Source organism: Geotrypetes seraphini, chromosome 4 (genome assembly GCF_902459505.1).
Source record: "Geotrypetes seraphini chromosome 4, aGeoSer1.1, whole genome shotgun sequence".
Lineage (NCBI taxonomy): Eukaryota > Metazoa > Chordata > Amphibia > Gymnophiona > Dermophiidae > Geotrypetes > Geotrypetes seraphini.
The window spans coordinates 218,155,436-218,180,399 of record NC_047087.1 but is presented as its reverse complement, the minus strand read 5'-3'; the positions used below and the strand labels follow the sequence as shown (position 1 = coordinate 218,180,399).

General features: G+C 46.3%; 1 protein-coding gene across 8 annotated transcripts in view; it reads left to right on the top strand.

Annotated features, from left to right (window-relative positions):
* Nucleotides 1–24,964, top strand: part of PRXL2A (peroxiredoxin like 2A) — a 74,266-nt gene that overhangs the window by 6,670 nt on the left and 42,632 nt on the right. For 7 of the 8 annotated variants that reach the window (XM_033943337.1, XM_033943336.1, XM_033943335.1 and 4 more), the window contains exons 2-3: nucleotides 9,022–9,201; nucleotides 17,073–17,167. In XM_033943337.1, coding sequence (XP_033799228.1) covers nucleotides 9,024–9,201; nucleotides 17,073–17,167 — 273 coding nt within the window. In that variant the 5' untranslated portion in view covers nucleotides 9,022–9,023. Of the gene's footprint in view, nucleotides 1–4,697; nucleotides 4,824–9,021; nucleotides 9,202–17,072; nucleotides 17,168–24,964 lie in introns of those variants that run through there. The other variant, XM_033943333.1, reaches the window with a different exon arrangement.

The following is a 24,964-nucleotide window of genomic DNA, read 5'->3' as shown; positions in this document are numbered from 1 at the left end:
CACCGCCCCATCCCTGTCTCTGCCGTCCCCTTCACCGCCCCATCACCATCCCCGCTGTCTCTATCACCGCCCCGTCCCTGTCTTCAGCGTCCTCTCCTCTCCATCCCCCCACCCCCAGCACCCTTCACGCGGTCCAGCAGCTCCCTCCTGCCGGCCCACCGTGCCTTTCCCTCCCTCCCTCCTTTTCCCTTACCTTTACAGTCGGAGCCTTGAAGTCGCGTCGGGTTGCCTGCTTGAAAAGTCTCCTCCAATGCAACCGGAAACAGGAAGTTACGTCAGAGGAGACTTTTTCCAGCAGGCAACACGACGCGACTTCAAAGCTCCGGCTGTAATACAGCTCATAGCCTTATAGAAATCACCAGTTTCAAGAAGAAAAGGAGGAAGGGAGATGCATGGATGGCCGGCGGGAAAGAGTGGGCTGCCGGATCGAACGCTCTTTTCACCGCGCGTTCACTACTTGTTCACCGCCCCGTGCTACCATTCACCACTCCACGGGGCGGTGAATGGCCTTGTCCCCGAACTCGCAGTGACCTTTTTTTTGGTCACCATTTTGGCGGGTAACAACCACCGTGTCATTCTCTATTATAAACACTTTCCCCAATTCCTGGTCTAGCTGGACTTCAACCCCTGCCTCACCCATGTCCATGCCTCTTGCAATTATGCACTATAAAATTTATGCACTAATATTATAGAATAATAGCTAAATTAAATGGTGTATAACTTCAAATTAATGTCAATAAGTGCCAGTTAACTCCCAATCATTGGTTGTTAATGCCAATTTATGCTTTAATTAGCTTATATGTGCAGTACACCCAAGTTACAGAATAGTTGCACAAGCTGTGTAAATTTACATTATCTTTCAGATTTATATTTATTTTGCTTGATTATTAGTTTCACAAAAGAACAGACTAAGTACAGCCACATTTAAACACAAATGCACACACAGAGTGGTTGGAAAGGATTTCATGATCTGTTTTCTTATTTGCTTCTAGGTTAACACTAAAATCTAATCTAATCGCAAACAATTGAGCACTCACAATCCTTACTGTAAGAAATGGATAGTCTGTTGGCAGTTTCTCAAAGACAAGTAGGAGATCAGATTCACTGTTTTTGTTTTAAGTGATTTCTATAGGCTTGTCCACTCAGTTACTATTAAAAAAAAATCAATGAAGGAGCTACATTTTACATTTTTGAAAATATTTCCTACTGGGGATTTTTTAACCTGCCTCTCCAAATAATGTTAAAGGAAGCTTAAAGCTTTGTTAGAATTTGAGTATGAGCTTACAAAATAGACATCTGAGACAACAGGAGATTGAGGAAAATTCTCTAATATCGCTGGAAAAATACGACAGGCTGCCATCACGGCTGTTATTGCAACGATTTAAAAAAGAGTCATTCTTTAAAAACTGAGAATGCAAATGAGTTAGGTGGGGTTTCACGAAGGGTTGCCAAATTTACATGCAATGAGTCACTGGTGATGGCGATCGGCACATGCACAGAATACACCACGAAAAGAGGCTTAAATGCGCATGTGCCAGGAAATGCAGCGCCGTTGTCACAATCATCTTCGATCTTGTCGCATATCTTCTCATCAAGACAGCATGGGAAACGCGAGGATAAGAACCCTCATTCATAATGCCACCCGCTATTGAAGCACAAAACATGTGCGGCTCACAAACGCCTATAATTCACGGGCTTTTGAATTTTGTAACTTTTTCTAATGTCAAATTTTATCATGAGCCACAGCCAAAAACACATGCCTGAGATGCAATTTTCACAGTAGCGGCACTTCCCGGAGCAGTTGGTGATTTTTGTTTGCCAAAAGCCAGCACTGCACTTGGGGAATCACATAGCGATTATAGAGAATCGCCTGGAGTGCTCCTTTGAGTATTGATGAGCCCATTTTACTACCATTTTAATATTAATATTAATAATCTCGTTGTACTACATTTGCATGGCAGAGTTGGAGATTGTTAGAAAGCCCGATGAGCTTTTTAATAATCGGCCGCTAAAATACATGCACACTAAACTGGATGGAACAGGATGGAATCATCGTTAAGAAACATGCCCAAGTCGCAAGGAGTGGTAATAATGGTGGAAACAGGAGTTAAACCAGGAATTAATTTGTAGACCAAAATACCGTGTTTTTCATTTCCTCCTCTACAAGGGGGTATGTCTGATGGTCTGGTGCTGGGAAGCCCGAAGCAGCCTGCCTGCAGCCGAAGCAGCCTGCCTACAGCCCGAAGCTGCCCGCAGCTGAAAGAGCCTGCCCACAGACCGCAGCCACCCACAGCCCGAAGCTGATCGCAGTCCCCCATGATACCTTTTTAAAATTGCGGTGGTCCAGCGTGCTCTTCTGCTGGACAGCTGGCTTTGGTAGCAGAGCGTCGCAACGCATGAACGTGACCTTTACGCTTCCTGCCTAGTCCCGCACCACTCAGTGATTGGCTGAGGTCATTTCTCATCGAGCCAATCACTGAGCGGTGCGGGAACAGGCAGGAAGCACAAAGGTTGCGCTCCTATGTCATGCCGCTCTCAAAGTACTTTCAAATTGATCTCAATTTCCTTAGCAGCAAAAATGAATTTTTTACTATTTTATTTACTTGGTTTATCATAGTAAGTTAATTCAAGAATGTGAAAAGCAAGTTCAAAAGTAAATTTAGGGCCTGTTTTACAAAGCCGCACAACAACAGCGCCAAAGCCCTCTAAATCTCTAAGGGCTTTGGGGCCGTTACCGCGCTGCAATTGCTAGCGCGGCTTTGTAAAACAGGCCCTTAGACCAGGAGGGGCATCCTATACAGAATCGGGCCTACACTCATCCCGATTTAACTGGCATCCATGTTACAGACGCCGGTTACAGAATCGGGTTAGAATAGACACGGCCGCTACACTTATCGCGGCAAGGGATCTCCCTGCTGCGATAAGTATAGCGGCTGTGGCCGCCTGTCCGATCGCTGGCAGGAGGATGCACAACCCCTCCTGCCGGAAGGCTGTCCCCTCCCCCCCCCCCGATTGCCGGCAGGAGGGTGCCCAACTCCTCCTGGAACACCGCCCCAGACACTCCAAATCGCCGGCAGGAGGGTGCCCCTCTGGGCCCCCCCCACTAACGCCCCCTCCTGTGCTAACACCTCTTAATGACCCCCCCACTTCCCCCCAACTAACCTCTAATTGTTGGCTGGCCGGACGTGTCTTGCTGCTGTCCAGCCAGCAGACCCGCCTCGTCGAAATGAGGTGGGCCCGCCCCTTCCCTGCCCATCCCCGCTAAGCCTAAGGCCTGATTGGCCCAGGGGGAGAGGGAGGGAAGAAACATCAGTTTATATTTTAGTTAACATTTTCCACCCTTTTTTAGGGGAAAATTTCCCTTGATTTTTATTCAGATGGGTTTATATTTTGAGTATATATGGTAACTGGTATATTCTTTTATGTATACTAATATGATTTAGATTTGGAAGATTGAGAGAAGTATTTAAGGGGAATTCATTGTGAGCTGAAAAGCTGCTCTTATTCTTTCTGTTTCAACTACCTTATGCTCCTAACCAAATCTGAATGATCAGTGTGGTATATATTAGTACTGTAATGAGGAATATGATGAGAGAGCAATAGGACAGGACCTTCTGAACAGTTCTTTTTGTCATCCTCTGGTAAAAGTCATCTCTTATTGAAAAAATCTTTTTGTCCAAAGCAGCTACTTTAAATCCTTTTTTGTTTTTTTGTTTGTTTTTTTTGGGGGGGGGTGTCTTTGCACTGTTTGGGGTTGGTGTTTTTGAAGATCTATATTGGAGGTTTAATGTCTGTTGCCAGCCATGGGAACAAGTGCAGATTTGTTTAATTACCTTCTGACAGGAAATTTCAAACCCTCTCTCCTCTGAGTCCTGCACTGTGTACTGTCAAGGAACATTAACTGAATAGGAAAATAGCTTCATGCTGGAGACTTGCAGTTGTGTTCTGATTCAAGTCCACAGTGTTAGGGATACTCCACTATGAGGCTGTGATTTGTGACGATGTGGGTTGAAGACTTTCTATTTGAAGCCGGATGTTGGCAGAAGCACTACAGTTGAGACAGAGGAGAGAGGGAAATAGGGAATTACGGTAATAGAAATAGAGTAGTTCTTGATGTTCATGTTAATGGTACAGAGAGGTATCTTTCCAATATCTTTTCCCTCAAATTCAGCTTCTCTTGTTCTGCAGTCTTTTGCTCCCCAGTGGTTTCATTCTCTTCAGCCTGTTAACCAGCCAACCTATCCTTCTCCAGTGTCTTTTCCCATTTAGGCTCTTTTAACTAACTTCCCCAGACCCTCTACACACGTATTCTCCTTGTTTTTTCCTCTTTTTTTCCTCATAGCCCTTTCCAAAGGTCAGCACACAGCCTTGTGAATGTGGTGGCTTGTGGTTTGAGAGGTGTGTGGCGGTACAAATGGTTTCAGGGGAGCTACTGACCTTTTTTGACCCAAGAGACCATAATAATTGAGGCTGCTGGGGGATGGGAGTTTGCTGTCAGCATCCTAACCCTCCCCCACTCCACTTCCTGTATTTCAGTTTGATGAAATCATCCCCAGAAGTTTTGCTGGTGTGTAAGAAACCAGGTGTTGTTCAGGGTTCACACACAATATTTGCTGGCTGGTAACTGTCAAGGACTGGATAGAGTGATCTGAGCAAACTTGTCATCTGCATAGTCCTGCCCACAGCAGACGTTTCTTATTTAAGCAGAGGTTTGAGAGATTCTAGATTTCCCCTTGTAGTTACTGCTGAGCTAAATTTTTGTGTAAGGAAAAGATCAGGAGTCTGAACTGGTGCATGGAGGCTGTTTATGGTACGCATAACCGGTGAGTGTAATTTTCCAACCTGTTATTAGCCAGACATCTCTGTTTCATTTTGAACTGTTATGTTAAAACTCATTTTTCCCTTCCCATCCAAAACAATACCTTGGGTAAAGAGAATTTTTCTTTTTAAAACCCACCTTATTAGAGAAAACTTTAAAACTAAGGGCTCCTTTTACAAAAGCGCGCTAGCGGTTTTAGCGCACGTGTTAGCCGCTACCGCCTCTTGAACAGGCGGTAGTTTTTCGGGTAGCGCGCGCTAATCCTGTGCGTGCGCTAAAAACGCTAGCGCACTTTTTGTAAAAGGAGCCCTAAATGTAGTTTGCTTTATAAGTTGTTCACACGTTCACGTGTAGTTTGCTTTATAAGTCGTTTACATATTTTTAAAGTATAACCTTGCTTAAATTTAAGTTCTGAAGTTAAGAAGCTTTAGTCAAAGGGACATTTTTTTTACTTCCAAAAAAGACATTTAATTGTAACAACTTTAACAAAAACTTGATGCGATTCCTACTTGTGACTTCCCCAAATGTGAGATGACTCAACCAGCATTCCATACATTCCAAAGTAACTTGCATTTTACCTTTCACTTTATCTGAATTTCTGCTTTCAAATACAAAAAATAAATAAATAAAAAAAACCCCTTCCTAGCAGTCTTTCAGAGTTAAAATATGTCAGAACTTCTCAGACATCAAAAATCAGCTTGGTCTCTAAAGACTTCGTGTAGAAGGTATTTAGTCTGGATGTCTGCTGCTATACCAGCTTCTCATATAATATTATCCAGGGACCCCTGGAGCTAATGCCAAGGTTTTGTCACTAGAAGCTGTGCTAGCAGGCCTGGAGGGTAAAGTTTTAATCTCTTTGCTAAGTGCTAGCTCTTATCACTAGGATTTTATTAGAAGAGGGCACTTTGGTTTTCTCTGCACAGTTTTCCATGAAATCCTAGTGATCAATTTTTCAGTTGTCTTTATAGTGTGTTGTTTCATTTTGGTTAGGCTTGAAATTAGGGTGGATAAAAAAAATCAGTGATTTAAAAAAAAAAAAAAAAAAAGAATTAAAAAAAATTTAAAATGGATATTTTTTTCATAAACCCCTCCTTTTACAAAAGCGGATTTTAATGCAAGCTGGTGCGCTGAATGGTCTGCGCTGCTCTTGACGTAGCAGAGGGAAGGCCCCAGCGGGGAAGGCTGCAAAGGAGCCAGTGCTGCTGCCACTGCTGCTTTAGGAGGCCTCGGAGCGGAGGTATGTCAGGTCTCACCGGGATGGGGGTTGTTGAATTGACAAGTCTGATTTTTTTGCGAATTGGCAGCACTAGTGTCAGGGATGGAGTCAGGGACATTCGGGGGGGGGGAGGGGGGAAGGCGGCTTCGGGGATCAATCTTAACTAGGGCTTATTTTTGGGGTAGGGCTTATATTAGGAACATCTTTAAAAATCATGCTAGGGCTTATTTTTGGGGTAGGGCTTATATTAGGAACATCTTTAAAAATCATGCTAGTGCTTATTTTTGGGATAGGTCTCATTTTCAGGGAAACAGAGTAACTAAGGGCTCATGAGTTTAAGGGTTCTTGATGAGAATGTGAAAGTAAAAATATTGCAGATCCTGTAAAGTGGGAAGCTGTCCTCAGAGTTCAACCTCTGCTCCGCGCCTTCTTTTTATCTTGTGAGTTTCTGATACCAGGTTTAAAGTGAAATTGGATTTTGATTTGCTGTGTGCTGCATGTTCCCTGAAACCATACTCCATATGGTCTGTTCTTAGGAGTTAGGTTCATTCCTGTCATGCTATGCACAAAATTACCCTACTTGGAAAAAATTACCCCCAAGTGAGAAACCGTTGACATGTTCCGAGGCCAAACTAAACAACAACTTGGCTCTTGTGAGCAGCCATGCCATCATCAAGGATGATTTATTCAGGGCTTAAATTTGGCTCTTTTGTATTTGTTTACATAGCAAGGCACAGAGATGGTGAGAAGTGTAATGCTTTAGTGTCAGCTGAATGAGAAGTAGACGTTAACTAAGCCAGGTTTCATAAATGAAGAAACACAGAACCATAGATGTGGTGTTTTGCAAATAGTGATACCTACTGGTAGCAAAAATTGACTTTCCTGGTCTGAATTATTCTGTGGCTCAGACTGCATGTATATGGAATGGTTCTAGAATCCAGATCATTTATAGCTACTCCCCTCCAATTATTGCTTTAAGTGGAGAAGCACAAGACAGGTCACAAGTTTTAATTCTGTTCCTAAGAAGCACTCTTCCCTTCAGAACCTGGTACCAGTCAATCAACACAGTGGTCATCACTCTCATCTCTGATGGCTGTGAATGTGGTCACCTCAGCATTTCCATCCTAAAGAAAAGCGGAGTCTGAGAGTCGGTCCCTTGCAGAGCCATATGCAGTACTGTGTGGGTTGGCCCTATTGACCCAATGTTCTAGGGGAGAATCCCCAGATTCTATATGTGGCATCCAGATTTGCATGTCCAAATTTAGGTGCATGCTCAAGATGTACATGCAATTTTATTGGCTAACAAGCTGTTAACCATCAATAACTGAGTGCTAACAATCATGCATATTATGGCTCATGGAATTCTTTCCACCTTTCCCATGAGTATTTACATATGTATATAATGTGTGTGTGTGTGCGTGTCTGTGATGTATTTGAAGAAATGCTCACAAAGTAATGTAACAGAAAATATTTGCTCTTCTACTTTCTTTCTTGTTGCAAGCCTGTGATGTGCTCATTTAGAGTTTCCTTTCAATTTCTTCTCCACTCTTATCCTTGGTCTTCCCTTCCCCACATTTGAAATTTTATCTTTTTCTCAATTTCTTAAATCTTGACCTACCATTACTTCCCACTATTCCAGAACTTATGGGGATAGTTATGTCCATCAACCAACAATGGAGATAGAAAATATTAAAGAGCAGAGCTGGGAGGCTGAGAAGATATAGTGGAGCCCAACTCATTGTTTTCTATCTCTAAGCAGATGGTTGATCATAGCAGCTTCAGGTTCTGAGAAATTGTGATAGAACTTCTTGGCCAATTGATCATGTGGATCCCGGTAAAGCTATGGCAGCACTTCTGTGCATTTGAAGCCATATCTGGTGGAGCAGAGCAGGAGCCCTGTGGGAAGGAGAGGACATGGCTGGATTGAGCTTGCCTGAGTTTGAAATAATGGCTGGGGGTTGTAGTTTCTGAGGCTTCGCTGTTGGGACATCAGGAGGGTGTGTGGGAAGCAGTAGAGGCCATTTTGTTAAACAACGCGGGTGGCTGAGGTCTGGCCCTTCCTCAGCTGAGCTGCAAAAAGGTGTTCCTGGCAATAACTCAGTAGGGAGGATGTTTTCCCCGGAGTTTGTGCTGCTCCTGCACCGGCAGTGGTTCATGGCATTTTCCTTGCTATCTCTATACCAGTGAACTCGTGGCCCGGGGGCCACATGCGGCCCACGGTCTGTACTAGTGCTGCCTGCTCTTTGCAGTGTCCCCCAGCTTCCCCCCTGGCCTCCTGGTCTTAGTTTCAACTAATTACCGTAGCCTGAAGAGAGGATCGCCGGTGCTGTAGCGTTCCTTGCAGGCTGCCATCAGTCACCACAGCACGTTCCCTTTGCTGCGGTCCTCCTCGGACATCAGGGGCAGAGGGAATATGCTGCTGAGGACGACGGCAGCCTGCAAGGATTGCTACACACCGACAATCCTCTCTGCAGACTGCGGTAATTATCTGAAGGTAAGAGCGGGAGGCCAGGGGAGAAGTCGGAGGACGCTGCAAAGAGCGGGCAGCACTAGTACAGACTGCGGGCCGCATGTGGCCCCTGGGCCACGAGTTCACTGGTATAGAGATAGCAAGGAAAACGCCATGAACCACTGCTGGACCCCACAGGCCCCCCAATCCTAACGCAACTCTAAAAATAATCATCTCCATATGAGCTACTAATTTAAAAAAATATAAACACAAATGCAGATTTTAAAAGTTTTACAATCGCAGCCGTTTCAGTACATCGCAACAGCACTTCTACGCCACAACTGAGGCTTTGTGGGTGAAGAATTTCCTAGTAACTTGCTGTCTATTATCCAAATGTATTAAAAGAAATACAGTACAAATATTGCCAGTATGAGAAACATTCCAGATGTAGTTCAGTGGGAAAAGTTATTGATTAGTAAAGTAGGTACTGGTTTTATATTTATAATGATGGTAGTTTCATTCTCATTTCTTTTTCAGAAATGTGTCTTCTGCCTGACTTGGGATTTTTTAGCATGGGGCTGTGGTCCCTCAGCATTGGAGCCTTAGGTGTAGGCGTGGCTGGGATAATCCTGGCCAACACGGATGTGTTTCTCTCCAAAGCGGAGAAAGCTACCTTGGAGTTCCTGGAACAGATAGAACTGAAATCATTGGGGAAAGGTGAGAAGGTGTCAGTATTTTTAAAGAATGCTGTAGAACAGTATGTATCGCAAACTGTGTGCCTCCTGAGATTTGAGGTGTGTCACGAGACACTGGGGAGGAGGAGGCTGACTGCCTACAGCAGGGCTGCCCAAGCCCGGTCCTCGAGATCTACTGGCAGGACAGGTTTTCAGGATATCCACAATGAACATGCATGAGAGAGCTTTGCATACCAAGAAGGCAGTGCAGGCAAATCTCTTTCATGCATATTCATTGTGGATATCCTGAAAACCTGGCCTGCTAGTAGATCTCGAGGACCGGACTTGGGCAGCCCTGGCCTACAGGATGTGCCTCTCGCAGCGAGAGGCACATCCTGTAGACAATCGGCCGGCGCTAGTGACTCTCCTTCTCTCCATGTGTCTTCCCTGCTGGCACACCCCCCACTGGCGGCTCAGAGCCCGTCTACAGGGCCTTCGCACATGCCTGCGGCGTCATCGTGTTGACGTCCGCGCACTTCCGGATGCCTCGAGCCGCGGCCACTATGTTTAGTGTGTTGCGGCTCAACAAAGTTTGCGAGACCCTGCTGTACAAAGTCAAACAGATAAAGATTTTTTATTACACTGGTATAAGGGATGTGCATGGCCAAAAAGTTGGGTTAGTTTTACATTTAAATTAAGTTTTTGTGAAATTTTTTATTTTTTTTTAACGTTTGCTTTGTGGTTTTGCAGCTGAAAAAAAAATTTCTTGTACACAATTTGCAATATTTTATTTATCCCAGGACAAGCAGGTAGCATATTCTTGACTGATGGGTGACGGCACCGACGGAGCCCCGGTACGGACAATTTTAGAGTGATTGCACTCTAAGAACTTGGAAAGTTCTAGCAGGCCGCACTGCGCACGTGCGAGTGCCTTCCCGCCCGACTGAGGCGCGCGGTCCCCAGTTTCTTAGTTTCCGCGGAGCTAAGAAGACGCACGTTTCAACGGCTGTTGAAAACTTTTTTCTATTTTCGCCTTCCCGCTCGCGTAAACTCGTTGGGAAATATTGTTTCCCTCATTTTATTTTCTTTTCTTTGTTAAAAAAAAACAAAAAAAAACCTAATTCGTTTTTCTTTCATTTTTTCGGTTTCGCCCCAGCGGGGCCTGTTGCCACCATCGAGGCCTCGGCCTTCGATTTGGCTGAAGCCGTTTTTACATTCATGCCCCCTCAACCAGGTTTAAGAAGTGCCAGCGGTGCGCTCGACCAATTTCACTCACAGACCCGCACAACTGGTGTCTACAGTGTCTTGGTCCTGACCATCGAGCGTCTACTTGCACCCGCTGTGCCACTCTTAAAAAGAGAACTTTAAAAAATCGACAATTCCAACAGCGATTATTGTTTGGTACCGAGATGTCGGATTCGGCGGCACCGGTCCCCACTTCGACCCCGACGCAGTCGGAACCTGCCTCGTCGACACCGCGCCGGCGTCGCACCCTTCAGGTAAGCCGGCTAAGAAGCCTTCCCTGCTGGAGCGCCCTCCGGTCTCAGTGGCAGCGAGCCCAATCCTGCCGACCTCGAGGCGCCCGTGGAAGCGCTCCGCTCAGATTGAGGTAAGCCCCTCGACATCGGGTTCCTCTTCGGAGTGTAAAGCGGCACCCAAGGTACCGCAGAAGAAAAAAGCGGTACCGGTGCCTTCACTGGACGAGCGCATTGCCGCCGTCCTGCAAGTACAGCTTAAAGAACAACTACAGCAGCTGTTACCTGCCCTTCTGACACCGAGCCTTCCAGTCCCGGTCCGGTCTGAGCCTCCGGTACCGACAGTGGAGCAGCCTCCTTTGTCGGCATCCACCTTGTCGGTACCGATGCATACCACTTCCTCGGTATCTATGCCAGTCTTAGCGCCGGAACCGAGATCCTTACACCAGGCTGTTCAAACATCGGCGCCGACACAGCCTATAACATCTCCCGGTACCGTTTCACAGAGGTCTGGGAAGTCGATGCATAAAACTCAACACCTAGAACCCTCCACACCGGAATCCCGGGACCGCAGTTTTCAAGTGCGGGACCCTGATCTGTGGGGCGATTCGGAGGACCCTCTTCTCTCAGATCCATCCTCCAAACCTGATGCAACTTCTTTTACCTCTTTTCTCAAAGAGATGTGTGAATCTCTCTCTATTCCCTTGGAGGCTGAATCCAAAAAAATCCAAGGCATTTCTTGATGCTCTGGATTTTGACCAGCCTCCAAGGGAATTTCTCAAACTGCCTCTCCATGACATATTAAGAGAGACATTTTACAAAAATCTAGAGACACCCTTGACCATCCCAGGAGCTCCCCGCAAACTGGACTCCTTATATAAGGTCATACCTATTCCAGGCTTTGACAAGCCGCAACTCCCCCATGAGTCCTTACTGGTGGAATCTACTTTAAAGAAATCCACGGGGGCTAGTGTATATGCTTCTGTCCCTCCTGGCAGAGAAGGTAAGGCCATGGATAAGTTTGGCAAGAGGTTGTATCAAAATGCGATGCTAGCAAATAGATCAGGGAACTATGCTTTCCATTTTTCTTTTTACCTTAAGCATCTCATTCAGACTTTGTCATCTTTTGAGAAATATCTCCCTGACCGTAAAAAATCTGCCTTTCGCCAAACTTCTTCATCGCTCTTACAACTGCGCAAGTTCATGGTCAGATCAATCTATGACACCTTTGAGCTGACCTCTAGGGCCACGGCTATGTTGGTAGCTATGCGGCGACTGGCCTGGCTCAGAGTTTCAGAACTCGATGTCAATCATCAAGATCGACTGGCCAATGCACCTTGTTTGGGGGATGAGCTGTTTGGAGAATCCATGGACTCCACTACTCAGAAACTCTCAGCTCATGAGACTCGATGGGACACTCTCCTTAAGACAAAGAAGAAGACCCCACCTACTAGGCCTTTTCGCCAACAATCGGCCTATCAACGTAGATTTGTGGCTCGTCCTTTACCTCAGACCCAGCAGCAACCCAGGCGTCAGAGGCAACAACAGAGGCAAGCTGCTAGACCAGCACAGCAGCAACAGCAGGTGAAACCTCCCCCTTCACAGAAATCAACTCAACCCTTTTGACTTGGTTCTCCAGGACATAGCCAGTCTCCCTCCTTCTGCCCATCTTCAGCAGCCCATAGGAGGACGCCTTACTCATTTCATAAGCCGTTGGGAAATCATCACCTCGGATCAGTGGGTCCTCAACATCATCCACCACGGCTTCTCTCTCAATTTCCAGACTCTTCCTGCCCAAAGTCTGCCAAGAGAGTCTGCTTTGAACACTTCTCAGTTTTCCCTCCTTCTTCAAGAGGTTCAATCCCTCCTTCTGAACGCCATAGAGGAGGTTCCTCTGGATCAAAAGGGGCAGGGATTTTACTCCCGTTACTTTCTAGTTCCCAAAAAGACAGGAGATCTCAGACCCATTTAAGATCTTCGCGATCTCAACAAATGCTTGGTAAAAGAGAAATTCAAGATGCTTTCTCTAGCTACTCTTTATCCTCTTCTCAATCAAGGCGACTGGCTATGTTCCCTAGATCTCAAAGAAGCATACACTCACATACCGGTCAATCTGGCCTCCAGACAGTACCTCCGCTTCATGAACAACCATTGTCATTACCAATACAAGGTGCTACCCTTCGGTCTGGCCTCCTCTCCAAGAGTGTTCACCAAATGTCTGATTGTGGTGGCCGCCTTTCTACGTTCCCACCACCTTCAGGTGTTTCCTTACCTGGACGATTGGTTGATAAAGGCCAATTCTTCTCAGATAGTACTCCAGGCCACCAACCAGACCATCATGTTTCTACAACTTCTGGGGTTCGAGATCAATCTACCCAAATCTCATATTATCCCCACTCAGAGACTTCAATTCATTGGAGCGGTGCTGGACACAGTCCTCATGAGAGCTTTTCTGCCGTCCAACCGTCTTCACACTCTCCAATCTCTGTGTCAGCAGGTGCTTCATCAACGTTCCATCTCTGCCAAGCAAATGATGATACTCTTGGGTCACATGGCCTTCACAGTTCATGTCACACCCTTCGCACGTCTCCACCTACGCACTCCTCAATGGACCCTAGCGACCCAGTGGTCCCAAGCGACGGATCCTTGCTCATGACACATATCTGTGACATCCTCTCTTCATCAGTCTCTACAATGGTGGTTGATATCCTCAAATCTCTCCAGAGGTCTTTTGTTCCATCTACCTCCTCATCAACTTGTCATCACCACCGACGCCTCCCCTTATGCCTGGGGAGCTCATTTGAACGAATTCCAAACTCAAGGACTTTGGACAGCCCAGGAAATGAAACATCACATCAACTTCCTGGAACTCAGAGCGATGTTTTATGCCCTCAAGGCCTTCCAGCATCTTCTCTTTCCTCAGGTCCTTCTACTGTGCACAGACAATCAAGTTGCGATGTACTACATCAACAAGCAGGGTGGGACGGGCTCTTGCCTCTTGTGCCAGGAAGCCCAGAAGATTTGGGTTTGGGCCACAGATCACCACCTATTCCTAAAAGCTATCTACATTCAGGGAGAACAGAATTCCTTAGCGGACAAGCTCAGCAGAATTCTCCAGCCTCACGAGTGGACACTCGATCCTTTTACTCTGCAGTCCATCTTCACTCAGTGGGCACTCCTCAGATAGACCTCTTTGCAGCTCCTCACAATCATCAGCTGCCCCACTTCTGCTCCAGACTCTACTCTCCTCACCGTCTGGCAGCGGATGCATTTCTCCTGGATTGGTCCAATCTCTTCCTGTATGCTTTCCCTCCTCTGCCTCTCATGCTCAGGACCTTGTTCAAGCTCCAGAGGGAACAGGCCACCATGATTCTGATTGCGCCACGGTGGCCCAGGCAACATTGGTTCTCCCTTCTACTTCAACTCAGTTCCAGGGAACCTATTCTACTTCCACAATTTCCTTCTCTGCTCACACAACATCAGGAGACCCTTCTGCATCCCAACCTCCAGTCTCTACACCTGACAGCCTGGTATCTCTCGGGCTGACTTTAAATGATACTCTTTTATCTCTGCCCATTCGTTCTGTTCTGGATGCCTCCAGGAAACCGGCCACTCTGCAATGTTACCATCAGAAGTGGACACGGTTTTCTTCCTGGTGTCTTCTTCATCATCATAATCCTACGTCCCTTGCTGTGGAGACCGTGTTGGATTACCTTCTTTCTTTGTCTGATTCTGGTCTCAAGTCTACTTCCATCAGAGTCCACCTCAGTGCTATTGCTGCTTTTCATGAGCCAGTCCATGGGAAACTCCTTTCAGCTCATCTCTTGGTCTCCAGATTCATGCGAGGACTTTTCAATGTGAAACCACCTCTTAAACCTCCTCCTGTGATCTGGGATCTTATCGTGGTTCTTTCAGCCTTAATGAAACCTCCGTTTGAACCTTTGGCCACGGCTTCTTTCAAATTTCTCACTTCGAAGGTTCTCTTCCTGATTGCTCTCACCTCTGCCAGGAGGGTCAGTGAGCTTCATGCACTAGTAGCAGACCCACCCTTTACCGTCTTTCATCATGACAAGGTGGTTCTGCGTACACATCCAAAGTTTCTCCCTAAGGTTGTCTCTGAATTCCATCTCAACCAATCCATTGTTCTGCCTGTTTTCTTTCCGAAACCTCACTCTCACTCTGGAGAACAGGCTTTGCATACTTTGGACTGTAAGCGGGCTTTAGCTTACTACTTAGACCGTACTAAGCCCCACAGATCATTCCCTCAACTCTTTCTGTCCTTTGATCCGAATAAATTGGGACATCCTGTTTCTAAACGTACGCTGTCCAATTGGCTCGCAGCGTGCATTTCTTTCTGTTATGCTCAAACCGACTGACTCTGGAAGGTTCTGTCACGACCCATAGAATTAGAGCTATGGCAGCATCTGTAGCTTTCCTCCGTTTCACTCCTATTGAGGAAATTTGCAAGGCTGCCACTTGGTCCTCAGTTCATACTTTTACATCTCACTATTGTCTGGACGCATTCTCCAGACGGGATGGTCACTTCGGCCAATCTGTTTTGCAAAATTTGTTTTCCTAATGGCCAACCTTCCCACCATCCCTCTTTTTGTTAGCTTGGAGGTCACCCATCAGTCAAGAATATGCTGCCTGCTTGTCCTGGGATAAAGCACAGTTACTTACCGTAACAGGTGTTATCCAGGGACAGCAGGCAGATATTCTTGCATCCCACCCACCTCCCCAGGTTGGCTTCTTAGCTGGCTTATCCTAACTGGGGACCGCGCACCTCCGTCGGGCGGGAAGGCACTCGCGCGTGCGCGGTGCGGCCTGCTAGAACTTTCCAAGTTCTTAGAGTGCAATCACTCTAAAATTGTCCGTACCGGGGCTCCGTCGGTGCCGTCACCCATCAGTCAAGAATATCTGCCTGCTGTCCCTGGATAACACCTGTTACGGTAAGTAACTGTGCTATATAGTGCCCAAAAATTGGCATCGACCGGAACAGCATGTAGCACTATTCTATAAAAGATAAACGCACCTTATAGAATTCATTAGGCCAAGGAAAACCAGGCCTAAATCTCTGCGCCTAACTTGTGCATGGGCATATTCAGTAATAGTGCATATAAATTCTAGGAAAACACACGAACCGCTCATGCTCCTCCCCCTAGATCTAGCATGCAGAATGTGCCGACCAAGTTGTGTGTGTAACTTTTAGCACCATTTGGTGTTAATTGCCAGTTATCAATGCTGATTAGGCTTTTAAACAATTAAGTTGTGCACACAAATCGACTGTGCACACTGATTTGCACACACAGCGTAAGGCGCCATATACAGAATTGCGTGTGTTGATTAAGTGTACATGTGCACAATTGATTTGTACGCACTCCACATTTGAGGAACTACGTGAACCTAATGCACACTTATAAATGTTCATCCCTACTTGATACTTCACCAATATGGTAACAGTATACCATCTTTTATGGTATGTCCTTGTTATATTCACTGGTGAACCTAGCCTTTTTAACAACATTAGGCTATATTGAATTTAAAGTGGCAGGTGAGTTATGTTCAAGGCAGTGAAGGTGTTAACCATATCATCCTTAATGTTACTGTTTTGGCGCTCCATGTCTCAATGGAGCATAATGGTTACTGCAGTTGGGCAGACTAGATGGGCCATTTGGCCTTTATCTGCCATCATATTTCTATTTTTATTTGGGGAGAGGGATTGAGGGTTAGGTTTCTTCCGATTACCCCCTTCACTTCTGCAAAATGACATTGCAAGTCTCTTCTTCAAATGCATTACTACCTTCCTGAAAACAACCAAGGAGGACATTGATGTATAATGGTGTTGATTTATTTTTTATTTCTTTTCATTGTTATGGTGATTGTAAATGTTTGTATGTTTTAAGATATTTTTGTATTGGTGGTTGTCAGCTTTGGACCAGTTTGCTTGCTAGGTGGAATATCCGCATATAAACTTAAAATTATTAGAAAGAAGTTGGTGAGAGGTAACTGTTTTCATTGAAGTCTACAAAATCCTGAGTGAAGTAGAACAGGTACAAGTGAATCGATTTTTCACTCGGTCAAAAAAATTACTAAGTCTAGGGGACACGCGATGAAACTGCATGGAAATATTTTTTCACTCGGAGAATAGTTAAGCTCTGGAATGCTTTGCTAGAGGTTGTGGTAAAAGCGGATAGCGTAACTGGTTTTAACAAAGGTTTGGAAAAATTCCTGGAGGAAAAGTCCATAATCTGTTATTAAGACGTGGGGTATGCCTCTGCTTGCCCTGGATCGGTAACATGGAATGTTGCTACTCTTTGGGTTATGGCCAGGTATTAGGGACCTGGATTGGCCACCGTGAGAACGGGCTACTGGGCATGATGGGCCATTGGTCTGACCCAGTAAGGCTATTCTTATGTTCTCATTGTTGGATCATTTCCAGGGGCTGAGAGGACATTCAGAGCAGAGGAACTGTGGAAGAAGAACGGTGCTGTAGTCATGGCTGTGCGGCGACCTGGATGATTTCTGTGTAGAGAGGTAAGATAAAGAGCTATGGATTTCATATACTGCCTTTCTATGGTACAACCAAAGCATTTTACATTTATTACATGCAGGTACTTTTCCTGTTCCTAGTGGGCTCCCAGTCTAAGTTTTTGTACCTGGGGCAAAGGAGGATTAAATAACTTGCCCAAGATCATAAGGAGCCACAGTGGGAATTAAATCCAGTTTCCCAGGTCCACTGAGCTAACCATTAGGCTAGTTCTTCACCTCTGATGCAAGCCGCACCATATGTGGAGTGATCTATTTACAAATGGAAGGCATGAAACAACGGTGTCAAAAGCAATGGAGGAAAGAAAATAGCCAAGTGGCCTCAATTCATGCAGTCCAAAGTTTGACAAGAACCAAAGATGGCTGATGGCTTTTGAAGGGCACAAATGCCTGGTGTGGGCAGCAGTGATTTTTGCTTTGGATTTATAAAGCTCTGCAGCTGGTTTTGCTTCCTGTTTGCGTATATTGCTCCATTTGGAAACAGCAAACCCCTGGCACGGGTACTATTCCCAAAACGTGGCCGTGGCGAGTCATTTGTACATAAGCCATTCTTGATTCTTGTCAGTGAGCTTTGGATTAGAGAATGACACGGTGCTTGTTACCCGTGGCTAACCCGCCGAAACGGTGACAAAAGAAAAAGGTCACCGCGAGTACGGGGACAAGGCCATTCATCGCCCTGTGGAGTGATGAATGGTCTTGTCTCCGCAGTTAAAGGAGTGAGCACGCGCGGTGAACGAGCGTGCGGTCCGGCAGCCCCCTCTCTTCCGCCGGCCGGCCATGCATCTCCCTCCCTCCCTTACCTTCTCTTTGTGCCGATTTCTATGAGGCTATGCGTTGTATTGCAGCCGGAGCCTTGAAGTTGCGTCGCGTGTGGCTGCTGGAAAAGTCTCCTCTGACGCAACTTTCTGTTTCCGGTTGCATTGGAGGAGACTTTTCCAGCATCGGAGGAGACTTTTCCAGCAGCCAACGTAATGGTTTTTACTTGCTTTTTTCAGTGTTTTTTCTTGTTTCTTTAAGTCCTTGTACAGTGTGAGTCATATTTATCCTTGTTTAGAGTTGAGTCTTCTTGCCCTTGAGAAAGGAACATTGTGTCTGAAACACTGCAGTTGCATCTTATGACCTTCCTCACTCTGTGAATGAATGCCCTGTTGCTATAGAAGTCTGGTGCCTGCTTTCTGTGTCTCCTCATGCTGAAGAGGAGTTTGCCTAGCTGTATGGCAGGGAACATTTTATACTGCAGTGTTTTTGTAACACGTTGAACTAATTGGCATGACTGCTTGTGTTTCCTGTATACTATGTATTGCTGCCAATAGTTGTTGATTTAATCAGATTGTAATAAACAGCCTTTTTTAACGACGTATTAAAGCGATCTACAAATAAAATTAAAAGTAGGAAAGGTCAGGAACTACATAAAAATATAGTAAAGAGTTAAGCATAAAATCAAGCATACTGCTATAGGACAATTAGAAGGCAGATTGAAGAGAGGCAGTTAAAATAAAACATCAAAACTCACAACAGTGGGAATCAATCATGTCATTGACTGTGGGATGGAGAGAATGAAGGAGCTGTAGAAAATCTTAATTTTATTTTGATCTGCTATGGTTTCTAACTTCTATCTTTAGTTGGCTGCGGAGGCAGAGTTGGGCTGTTATTCTCCCCCTCCTTTAGCTTTCAACCCCTTCTAGTCTCACTGCTTCTCCACCTTCAGTCCGTCTATTTGCCCCCTCCCCCCCACCTCTCTGAATAGCGATCATTTATCAACCCCCCTGAGAAATCCCTTTCTTCCTTTCTCACAGACCTTGACTCCTGGCTCTCTGTCTTCCTCGAACCTTCGTTGCCTTCCTTCATCCTGGGAGATTTCAACGTTCATGCTGAGAACACTGCCAACTCCTGTACCTCAAAGTTCCTTGTTCTCATATCCTCTTTCAATCTTCAGCTGTGCTCCAGCACCCCTAAGCAACAAAAAGGCCACTGCCTTGATCTTGTCCTCTTCTCCAACTGCTCCATTGCCAACTTCTCTGCCTTAACTCTTCCCCTCTCTGACCTACTCATAACCTTCATGACTCATCACCCTGCCCCTCAGAAATTACCGAACCTCACAAATAATTTCAGAAATCTTCAGTCTGTTGACCCTTGTACTCTCTCTGCCAAGGTCTCGCCCCACATCTCAAACACTACGCCATGTAAATCTGTCAGTCAAGCACTCTTCCTATAATACTATTCTCTCCTCCGCTCTGGATACCTTCGTTCCTTCTGTGTCACGCCCTGTAAGGCGCACCGAAACCCAGCCCTGACTGACCTCTAAGATCTGCCACTTACATTCCTTTGTAAAACACCACTGGCTGAAATCCTGCACTCATGCTGAATTTGTACATGTCAAATTCATGCTGATCTCCTTCCAAGCTGCCCTCTCGCTTACAAAGGAAGACTATTACGCCCATTTAACTGAGTCCCACAGATCCGACCCTCACCTCCTCTTCGCCATGCTCAATTCTCTATTAAAGATGCTCTCACCTCCGACTGCTACTTCGTTTCTCCCCAGACTGTGGCTGAGTACTTCCGTGACAAGGTCCACAAAATTACCCTCACATTCTTGACCAATCCGCCTTCCTCTCTTCCTTCTCTGGCCTGTCCTGCTGACTCTTTGTCGTTCCCTGTTGACTTTTCCTCCTTCCAGGAAATCACTGAAGAGGAAATTGTGCATCTTCTTTCCTCCTCCAAACACTACCTGTTCCTCTGATCGCATTCCCACCTGTCTGCTGATCACCATCTTCACTACTGTCACCACCACCCCCTATCTGCCATATCCTCAACCTATTGCTTACCACCGTAACTATCTGATGCCTTCAAACATGCTGTAGTTGTGCCACTCCTGAAAGAGCCATTGCTGGCCCCTACCTGCCTCTCTAATTATCGCCCTAACTCCCTTCTTCCCTTCTTATCCAAACTGCTAGAATGAGCTGTCGACCACCGTTGTCTTGACTTCCTTTTGGCTCAAGCTATCCTTGACCCCCTTCAATCGGGCTTCTGTCCTCTTCATAGAAACTGCCCTTGCTAAAGTCTCCAATGACCTGCTCCTAGCCATATGCAAAGGACATTACTCTTTCCTCATCCTCCTTGATCTATCTGCGGCGTTTGACACTGTAGATCACCGCCTACTCATTGAAACGCTGTCCTCGCTTGGGTTTCAGGGCTCTGTTATTTCATGCTTTTCTTCCTATCTTTCCTGTTCACCTTTAGCATAATATCTGGAGGATCCTCCTCTGCTGCCTTTCTGTTATCAGTCGGCGTATCTCAGGGATCTGTTCTAGGGCCTCTTCTTTTCTCCATCTACACTTCTTCTCTCGGTGCTCCAATTTCATCCCACAGGTTTCAGTACCACCTCTATGCTGATGACTTGCAAATCTACTTCTCCACGCCTGAAATTTCTACAGGAATCCAGACCCGAGTCTCGACCTGCCTCTCTAACATTGTTACGTGGATGTCTCGCCACCATCTAAAATTAGACATGGCCAAAACTGAACTCCTTATCTTTCCTCCTAAGCCCGCCTCTTCCCTTTCCCCGTTTTCTATAGTGGTGGATAACGCCCTCATCCTTCCTGTCTCGTTGGCTTGCAACCTCTGGGTCATCTTTTTGTCGCTCACCTCCTCTCATATCCAATAGACTGCCAAAACTTGTCATTTCTTTCTCTATAATATTGCTAAAATCTGTCCTTTCCTTTCTGAGCACACCGCCAAAACCCTCATCCATGCCCTCGTCACCTCCTTTTCTGGATTACTGCAATGTGCTTCTCACTGGCCTACCACTATGCCATATCTCTCCACTTTAGTCTGTTCAGAATGCTGCTGCACATCTCATATTCAGCCAGGGTCATTAGACCCACATTAGTCCTCTCAGGTCGCTTCACAGGCTCCCAGTCTGTCTCCGCATACGGTTCAAACTCCTCTTACTGACGTTCAAGTGTACAGTCAAACCTTGGTTTGTAAGTAACGCGGTTTACGAGTGTTTTGCAAGATGAGCAAAACATTCTTGCAAATCTTGCTCGCAAACCGAGCGTTGACTTGATTGTCGAGCACCCCCCCCCCAAAAAACCGGCATCACCCCCCCCCCATTCGTGAATGCTCCCCCCCTGCGTGAACCGGCACCCCCCACCCGAATAGCATTCGGAGTGGTTCCCTGAATGGAAAAATTTTAAAAATTATTACAGCTTGCAGATCCTTTGCTACCAGACAGATTTAGTAGGACATCAGGCTGCCCAGTGGTATAAATTAATTTCTAAATTTTTGAATAAAAAGCCAAAAAATAGTCTTAGAGACATTTGGAGCATTGAGATAAAATAGTATATTTCTGTATCTGTTGGCCACAAATTTGGTCTTGGAGGTTGAAGTGTACAAGATCAGCATCTATGAGACAAACTTGGTTATTTTTATTGCATAGGATTTTTTGGACCCCAGTTCGTTTACAAAAGTTAGATAATTCCAGGTCTAATAGATGTTGGCATTGTCATAACGATATAGGGACTTTGGATCATCTGTTATATTATTGTCCTTTGATATTTAATTTCTGGAAATCAATTTGGAGACAAATTAATCTTATTCTTGATTCAGCAATTCCCCTAACATATGACGCCATAATCTGTGGTACGCTTTTACATGTCAAGCCTTCTTTGGATAAATATAAAAGTCAACTTTTTATAATGACGGGAATAGTTATCCAATTGATTACACTTAATTGGAGGAGGTATGATAGACTAAATTACATGTTTTGGTGGACAAATATTTGTACCATGTATAAATATGAAAAAATGAATGCAGAGTGTTTGGGGTTTAGCAGTTCATTTAATAGAGTGTGGAGTCCATTGACTTTATTTGTAACATCATAATAATTGTAATGTATTTATTTATTTAATATATTTATTTATTTTTTTGAGGTTGGTAGAATTCCTTACACATCCAGTGAGGGAGGGGGGAGGGAAAGATATTTTGTTTATTAAAATACTTAATTATAATATAATTACTTAATTAGTCTTATTGTAGTAATTTGGTAAGAGGCGGGGAGAAAATGATTGTTCTAAGTATAAATTGTATGTTTAATAATGCGTTTTATGAAATATTTATGTTCAGATAATTGTAATGCATTGTCAAAGTTTAAAAATCAATAAAGATTTATATATATATATATATATATATATATATATATATATATATATATATATATATATATATAGGATATATATATATATATATATATATATATATATATATATATATGACTCAATGTGAAACCAAGGTGGCAAGGGGGCCCCTTCTGGTGATTCAGACAGGTCGTGACCTGTTTGGGCCGCCGCGGGAGCGGACTGCTGGGCAGGATGGACCTATGGTCTGACCCGGCGGAGGCACTGCTTATGTTCTTATGTTCTTATATAAAAAAATAAATAATAAACTATTGGTGTTCTATTAAATAACCCATTTTAATCAATGTTGTATGACTTTTTGAATACCATGTGTACTGTATATGCATGTTAAATAATTTGAATAAAAGTGTTGCGAAAAGCTTACTGACTAAACTTGAAATGGTGAAAATAGTTATACTGTGTTTTAAATACAAGAGCAATTACCGTATTTTCACGCAAATAACGCGCACCCGTATAAAACGCGCACACGGGTATAGCGCGCAGAAATCACGATGATATGTACAAAAACTTTGGTATACCGCGCTCACGGGTATACCGCGCATGCTGCCCGACGCTCCTTTCGCCCGCCCTGACTTTCCGTGCGCTGTCCCGACTCTCCGTTCACCCCCCTGACTTCCGTGCACTGTCCCCCCTTGAAGGTCTGTCCCCATCCTGAAAGCCTGATGCCCCCCCCCCGACGTCCGATACATCCCTCCCCCCGAAGGACCGCCGACTCCCCAACAATATCGGGCCAGGAGGGAGCCCAAATCCTCCTGGCCACGGCGACCCCCTAACCCCACCCCGCACTACATTACGGGCAGGAGGGATCCCAGGCCCTCCTGCCCTCGACGCAAACCCCCCTCCCCCCAACGACCGCCCCCCCAGCCGACCCGCGACCCCCCTGGCGACCCCCACGACCCCCCCACCCCCCTTCGCCATACCTTTGGTAGTTGGGCCAGAAGGGAGCCAAACCCTCCTGGCCACGGCGACCCCCTAACCCCACCCCGCACTACATTACGGGCAGGAGGGATCCCAGGCCCTCCTGCCCTCGACGCAAACCCCCCTCCCCCCAACGACCGCCCACCCCCAAGAACCTCCGACCGCCCCCCCAGCCGACCCGCGACCCCCCTGGCGACCCCCACGACCCCCCCACCCCCCTTCCCCGTACCTTTGGTAGTTGGCCGGACAGACGGGAGCCAAACCCGCCTGTCCGGCAGGCAGCCAACGAAGGAATGAGGCCGGATTGGCCCATCCATCCTAAAGCTCCGCCTACTGGTGGGGCCTAAGGCGCGTGGGCCAATCAGAATAGGCCCTGGAGCCTTAGGTCCCACCTGGGGGCGCGGCCTGAGGCACATGGGCCCAACCCGACCATGTGCCTCAGGCCGCGCCCCCAGGTGGGACCTAAGGCTCCAGGGCCTATTCTGATTGGCCCACGCGCCTTAGGCCCCACCAGTAGGCGGAGCTTTAGGATGGATGGGCCAATCCGGCCTCATTCCTTCGTTGGCTGCCTGCCGGACAGGCAGGTTTGGCTCCTGTCTGTCCGGCCAACTACCAAAGGTACGGGGAAGGGGGGTGGGGGGGTCGTGGCGGTCGCCAGGGGGATCGCGGGTCGGCTAGGGGGCGGTCGGAGGTTCTTGGGGGGGGGCGGTCGTTGGGGGGGAGGGGGGTTTGCGTCGAGGGCAGGAGGGCCTGGGATCCCTCCTGCCCGTAATGTAGTGCGGGGTGGGGTTAGGGGGTCGCCGTGGCCAGGAGGGTTTGGGCTCCCTTCTGGCCCGATATTGTCGGGAAGTCGGCGGTCCTGCCGGGGGGGGGGGATGTATCGGACGTCGGGGAGTCGACCGGGCAAGAGGGCTTGGGCTTCCTCTTGCTCCGATCGTGGATGCGGGTGCGGGTGGGAGCGCGTGCGAGCGGTCGTTCGGGGTGGGGGTGCGAGCGGTCCTGCTGGGGGGGTGAATCGGGCGTCGGGCGGGGTGGGAACTATGTTTTAAAACTTTTGTATACCGCGCTCACGCATATAACGCGCGAGGGGTATGCGCGGTAGGTAAAAACGCGTATAACGCGCGCGTTATATGCGTGAAAATACGGTAAGCTTTTAATTTTTTTCTAAACTTTTGTATCTGGCATCATTTCTTTATCTGGTTTTTGCCTGTCTTGCCACTTTCCAATTTTGCCAAATGTTTTCGCCACCTTTAAACACACCAGTTTTCTGGCTCTCCATTGTATTCGTATCGCACTCCATAGTGGTGAATAATGGTTTATTGTATAACAGTTGGCTGATATTGTATAATCATATTGGTTGATGTTTAAGCTTTGCTTGTGCAGAACTTGCCTGTATGTTGGAAAAGGTAAAGAATGTTTAGAAAATTGGAATTGAATGGCAGATGCTTAAATTGTGCATTCCATAGCAAAGCAGCAGATGAATCCAGAGACAAGTGGGATATAGCTCACTTCGACCAGCAGGTGGAGATAGAGAAACTGATTTCCAGTTGGCCTTATAGCCTGGTGTTCCTCCTGTTGAATCAGTTTTGCTCTATCTCCCAGCAGGGGTGGAGCTATCTCTCTAGCTCCTGGATTCTGGCTGTGCCTGGTGATTAGTTCTCTCCTCTGTTGA